A 6,293-nucleotide genomic window follows, 5' to 3' on the forward strand; every position below is an offset into this window, starting at 1 on the left:
GCTGAGCCTGCGCATCCAGAGCCTGTGCTCCACAACGGGAGAGGCCACAGCGGTGAGAGGCCCGCGTACCGCAAAAAAAAAAAAAAAAAAAAATGTCATCTACTCAGAGAGGCCTTCCCAGACTACTCTATCTAAAATAGCTACCAACCTGCCAGTTACCTCTCAAAGTCCCTACTCTATACCCTCAACCAGTTTCATTTTTCTTTATGCTATGAAGAATATCTAACATATAGCTATTTACTTTTTTGCCTATATCCCAACTAGAAAACAAGTCAATTCCTTGAGAAGTCAGTGCCTAACTCCAAGTCCACAATTAATATTTGTTCAATGAATGAACAAATGAACGGTGAATTCAGGAACCAGAACAACTCTGAAAAAGGAAGGTTAGAACCATATTTTTCAGACGGTCTGAATATAAGGCTAATGTTCTTGGACTTTATCCTTCAGGCAATAAATCTGAGGCTTCTGGGAGGCAAAAAGAATGACATTACTGGAACATATCAATACGGCAGCAGGATACAAAACGGACGAGAGAAGAAAAGACTCAAGACAGAGAGATCAGTTAGATAGTAACTATAATTATCTAAGCATGAGGTAATAGATGTCTGTATTTCTCTATTAGGATGGTAATAATAAGAACGGAAAGGTAGGACAGATATAAATGACACTAGGAGATAACTGACAAGACAAAAATTATTGGTGTCAGAGGTTTCAAGTTTGATTAGTAGAAAAGAACAAACAAAAATAAGAATTCAAAGAGTCAATTTGAGAAAATAATAGGAAGAATTTGATCTAGATCAAAGTTTAAGATGCTGGAAGGACAATCAGATAAGACATTTATAGGTCAATGCTGAAGGAGTAGATTTAGGAGCCATGCACACAGATGACAGTTAACCCTGCAACAGTAAATCAAATTTCTCAAAGTAGATAAAAATTTCCCAGAAACTTCATAATAGAGATTGCCAGCGCAATATTTAAGAAATAAATACTTGTAAGGAACAGGAGGAGGAAGAGGAAAAGTGAAGAAATGAAGAATCAATGAGTGGACTTCCCTGGCAGTCCAGTGGTTAAGACTTCGCCTTCCAATGCAGGGGGTGTGGGTTTGATCCCTGGTCCAGGAGTTAAGATCCCACATGCCTCAGGGCCAAAAAACCAAAACACATAAAACAGAAGCAATATTGTAACAAATTCAATAAAGACTTTAAAAATGGTCCACGTCAAAAAAAAAAAAAAAAAACTTAACAAAAAAAGAATCAGTGAGGTATAAGGTAATAACCAGAGATCATATGTATGCTAAACCTTCATCAAAAGAGCTGAGTCCAGATCTACTCTACCAATAAATCAACTACAGTGATAGAGGCCAATTACTTAATTTCTCTAGCTTCATTCAGCTTTACCATTTATAAAACGTAATGATATGTATGAGTTGCTATTTTTACAACAGAATAATACAACACCTGGAGAGTACCTGGAGAGTACATTTTAATTTTTTTTTAAACAAGTGTCCACCATCAGCCTTTTTCTTTTTTTTTTGATGTGGACCTTTTTTTTTTTAATTTTTATTTTTTGGCTGTGTTGGGTCTTCGTTGCTGCGCACGTGCCCCCCCTAGTTGCAGGGGGTAGGGGCCACTCTTCGCTACGGTGCGAGGGCTTCTCACTGCAGTGGCCTCTCCCGTTGCAGAACACGGGCTCCAAGTGTGCAGGCTTCCGTAGTTGTGGCTCACAGGCTCAGTATCTGTGGTGCAAGGGCTTCATTGCTCCATGGCATGTGGGATCATCCCGGAACAGGGCTCGAACCCGTGTCCCCTGCACTGGCAGGCGGATTCCTAACCACTGCACCACCAGTGAAGTCCCGATGTGGGCCATTTTTAAAGTCTTTATTGAATGTGTTACACTATTACTTCTGTTTTATGTTTTGGTTTTTTGGTGGAGAGGCACGTGGGATCTTAGCTCCCCAACCAGGGATCGAACCTCCAACCCCGTGCATTGGAAGGTGAAGTCTTAACTACATTTTAGTTTCTAAATTACCTTTTAGCTTATCTCATTTAATGCCACAACCATCCTGTGAGACAGATCTTGTTATCCACATTCTATTGTCTGAGAAAACAACGCTAAGATCAAGTCTCTCAGTTTATGAGTGGGAGAACCAACATGGTATGTAACTTAGGCCCTCTGTAGATGTGTAGTGCCAAAGAACACAGACTCTTGACCCAGGCTTCCTGGGTTCAAATTTAGCTCCATCATTTGCTAAATGTGTGACTGGAAGCAAATGATTTAGGTGTTACAGATATTACTCTTGACAAAGGGTTATTTATCTTCCTCAGGCAGGAATAAGGAACCACAGAGAAATTTTGAGATGATGAGTGTGTTAGATGACTTTGACTTTCTCAATAAAGGAAATAATCTAAGAGTCGTGTGGGCCAGGCAGTTTTCAACTATAGCCTGAAGATGTGTGACTGAATCCCCACACAAAACCAAAATAAGCTCTTCTGCTTTACATCTTAAGCTTCCTCATAATTTTGTTTCTGGGGTTCACCTACATTCAATTTTTAAAGCCACTGGATTATATTCATCTTTAAGGTCTCTTTTAACTATAAGATTATATGATTTTATTATATGCCTTTTAACCCATTACTAGCTTTTTCTCTATCTTACCCATCAAACAAGTATAAACTCTCCCTCCTGAGTCTCATAGCACTTTGTGAGTGCCTCTTTATGACACTACACATTCTTCAATATAAACACAAAGACCATTCTCTCAATTAGATTTAAGCTCCTGCAGGGCAGGCACTTCCATCACTTATCTTAGTATCCTCAACCCCAAACACAACACAGGTAAGCAATTAGTAAGTACTTGTTAAATGCACAGTGATTTAATAATGTAAATATACTAAAATTACACTGGGCTTTGGTTTCCAGACACTTCATGGCAATTATGACTTGATGATTATTCATCTCCACAGTACTAAACAATATACATTGATGGTCTCCCTATTAAGAAACAATCATTTAAGACATTTTTAAAAGGACATAAAATGTAAAATTAAAACAAGATAAAGAAAATGGTTTTTACAATACACCCTATATATACTAAATGTATGTAAAAAGAGATACAACTTACCCTGATACAGCTGAAACAACAAAGCTTGGAGCAATGAGGACACAGGCGTGCATCCCGCAATTTCTCCATACAAATGAAACATCGGAAAACATCAGCAATGCTCTGAAAATAATAAAAGATATAAGGTTCACCAGATTACGCTACTGAATCATGAGTAAAAGGCATGCTTGCAATAATTCACCTGACAATTACATTTATTTTGGGTTGATAACATCCCAGTTTTAACTATATTCCATATCAGGACTTGGTTAGTCAAGGTCCAGGGTACCTCAGAACATCTCCTGGGGAAAAAATGCTTCCTTTTTTCTAAGCTTCACAGTGGTTCTAGTCTAAGAAAAGAATATGGAATGCAAACATAGACATGCACAAATATTTTCACGGAAACATCAGTTATAATGGCAAGAATCTGGCTATAGCCCAAATGTCAAAATATTAAGTTACAGGAGTTAACATAAACTATGATAGTCACAGAAATATTTTTGAATTGTTTAATGATCAAAAAAAACCCTTATGATGTGTAACACTAAGGAAAAAAAAGGCAAACTATGACTGTATGAACACTATGAACTTGTGACTTTTTCTGCAATTTCCCCAAGGGGGATGCACTGCTTTTATAATTTAAGTATAAAAAGATACATTAATGGCAGCATACTTTGATCAAGAGAGAAACAATGTAATTCAGAATCCAGAAATCTGAATTTCTGCTCTGAATTTCTGCCATGCTGCTGCAACCAACTAACTACTTATTTGAGCCTGAAATTCTGTCCGTATGGAGAATTTTGGTGGTAGCTCTATGAAGGCTTTGGGAAGAAAAAAATACGTAAACAGAAGAAGCAGTATTATCTTTGCCAGCCTCAGATGAACCCATTTAGGAAGTATCTGACAAGAAAACAGATATAATTAAATGTAGGTTATTATATATTTTAAGTTTATTTTTACAGTACTCACATTTATTTTTACTCCACTCCAGAGGAATTAAACTCTTCTAAAACCAAGGTAAGGTTACAAAGCTTTTATAATACTTTTACATGAGGAATTAAGGAGAAAATTACTCATGAGTCTAACCATGACTCTGCAGGACCAGAAAGAATCTGTGAGATGCAGACGTTGGGGGATGGGGGGTACGGCGGGGGACAATACGACCATTGGATGAACTAGTTTCAAGTGGAGCGCCCAGGTAATATAGCTGTTCCTTATCAAGGATTTAGTATTTTAGTAATTGCAAGGTTCAAGTCTTGACAATTATTATACAATTATGTCCAATAAGCAATCTTTTTTAAGTTCCTAGCCTTAACGTAAATACCCCAAACGTTTGAAATCATCGTTTACAAGAGTCATATATAAAAAGAATAAGTTGCTCTGGAAAACTACAGTCAAACAGGATAGTAAGATTATATCCTCAATCAATCTAGGAAGGGCAGATGTCTACAAAATGTACCGCTGGGAGGGAATGATTATCCATTCGGAGGGAGATTTGGATCCGCGCAAAAACTCGTAAGAACTGGTGGCGAGTCGCAGCGCACGTCCGTCTAAAGAATCTGCAGTTGTGCTCTGCACAGGCTGTAGCTTGCAGAAACCCTGTGGCGATGAGTACCCGTGCCAAGACATCCTGAAAACGCCAGGATACGCACCACCTGACTGCGGGTCAGAGCACAGGGTAGCCGGAGGGCTGCAGAACGAGCACGGCGTCCACTGCACTGGGCCAGCCCCCTCCACAAAGGCAGCGGCGGGGTGGGGAGACTAGGGCAAGGCGCCCTACGAGAGGGTGGACTAGGGCAAAGCGCCTCGAATAAAGAACGCTCAGCGGGTGGCGAGAGAGACTAAGCACCACCTTCCTCAAGCCCCCTCACCTCCACGCTCTGTTCATCCATTGCCTCCGGCTCTCGGCGGGGCGCTCGGCGACCCACGGAGTCCGTGGTCTGACCTGTTAGGCGCCGGCCTGAGGTCACCAAGTCAAATCGCCGCGGAGAACAGTCGGGCGCCTACATCAGGGGTCTCCGACCACCGCCCCACTTGCGCGCCCCATCGCTTCGGGTTTGGCGCCAGCTACCCACACTTCGCCATTTTTATCCGCGCGCCAGCCCTAGGGCGCAGTGGGAGGGTGAGCGGTAGCCACAAGCTTCTTTCCTCCCGGCTGAGCGGCCCGCCAGCGACCGAGCAGGAGCCTTGCCCACGTGACGCGGGCGCGCGCCTATCAAACCGCAGCTGAAGCCCGGCGGCGCTGGTCTTCCGCAACTAAGTTGCCGCTGGGAATTCGCAAACACCAACGGTAACCAGGGTAGCGGAAGGTGCGGTGTGAGAAAAGGCGGGGCCCGCGTGCACGCATGCGCGCAGGCCGCATCGCTAAGGGAGCGGACCAGCGGCGGGCGCCTAGTTCCCGCGGTGCAGGGGAGCACACGAGATTTGGCCGCTGGCTGCTGCAGGGTTGCGTGCCTTCGGCCAGTGTTAGCGCAGGCGGAGGAGGGCGCGGCGCTTGACCGCGCCCCGTCTCCCTCAGGGCGGGGGCGGCGCTCCACCCGTCTCAAACTTTCGCGCGCCAAAGGCTGGAGCCACCTGGAGGGTTTGTGGGAAATGCAGACTCCGGAGCCACAACCCTAGGTATTCGGACTCCGTGATTCTAGGGTGGGGCTCCGCGAAATCGTTTTCAACAAGTTCTCTCGGTGATTTGGCCGCAGGTGGCTTGTGGCCCGCACCTTGATAAACTGTGGTGCAGAGGATTCGTGGCTAGTGCTTCTTTCTTGGGGAGCAAGCCCAGATTCTCAGGTTTTTAAGACTTCCGCCCCACGTACGGAAGCAAAGCTCCAGAGTGAAGCCTAGAGCGGTAATTTCAGAGTCGGGAGTGGGAGGACGGGACCACGGACGGTGTAAACGTCAGACCCACACCCAACCACACTCGCCCTGTATTGCTTGGGGCTCGAGGTGAGCTATCGCCATGAGACTGTGGAAAGTGCCAGAGTATCAGCTGTATTCAGCTTTCCCATATTGGCGTCTGCTTTCTACAGTTTTCTAGCGTAAGAAATGTTTAAAGATTGCAGAAATTGAAGGTGTGAGGCAATGTACATCAAATTCTTAATTTGAGTTTAATTTTTCCTTTCCAGTTTATTGCAAACAACTGTTACACTTAACCGAAATTGAATGCACCTGAAGAGAATCAACACTTATCTAGGAAGAA

General features: G+C 43.4%; 1 protein-coding gene across 2 annotated transcripts in view; it reads right to left on the reverse strand.

Moving 5' to 3' along the window:
• Positions 1-5,460, reverse strand: part of TRIM37 (tripartite motif containing 37) — a 115,053-nt gene extending 109,593 nt beyond the window's left edge. Inside the window, exons 1-2 of one of the 2 annotated variants that reach the window (XM_007449066.1) lie at positions 4,972-5,460; positions 3,122-3,223 (exon numbers count right to left, since the gene is read on the reverse strand). In XM_007449066.1, coding sequence (XP_007449128.1) covers positions 3,122-3,223; positions 4,972-4,992 — 123 coding nt within the window. In that variant the 5' untranslated portion in view covers positions 4,993-5,460. The remainder of the gene's footprint in view (positions 1-3,121; positions 3,224-4,971) is intronic. The other variant, XM_007449067.1, reaches the window with a different exon arrangement.
• Between the last annotated feature and the right edge of the window lie 833 nt (positions 5,461-6,293).

This window comes from Lipotes vexillifer, unplaced genomic scaffold (assembly GCF_000442215.2).
Source record: "Lipotes vexillifer unplaced genomic scaffold, Lipotes_vexillifer_v1.1 scaffold433, whole genome shotgun sequence".
NCBI lineage: Eukaryota > Metazoa > Chordata > Mammalia > Artiodactyla > Lipotidae > Lipotes > Lipotes vexillifer.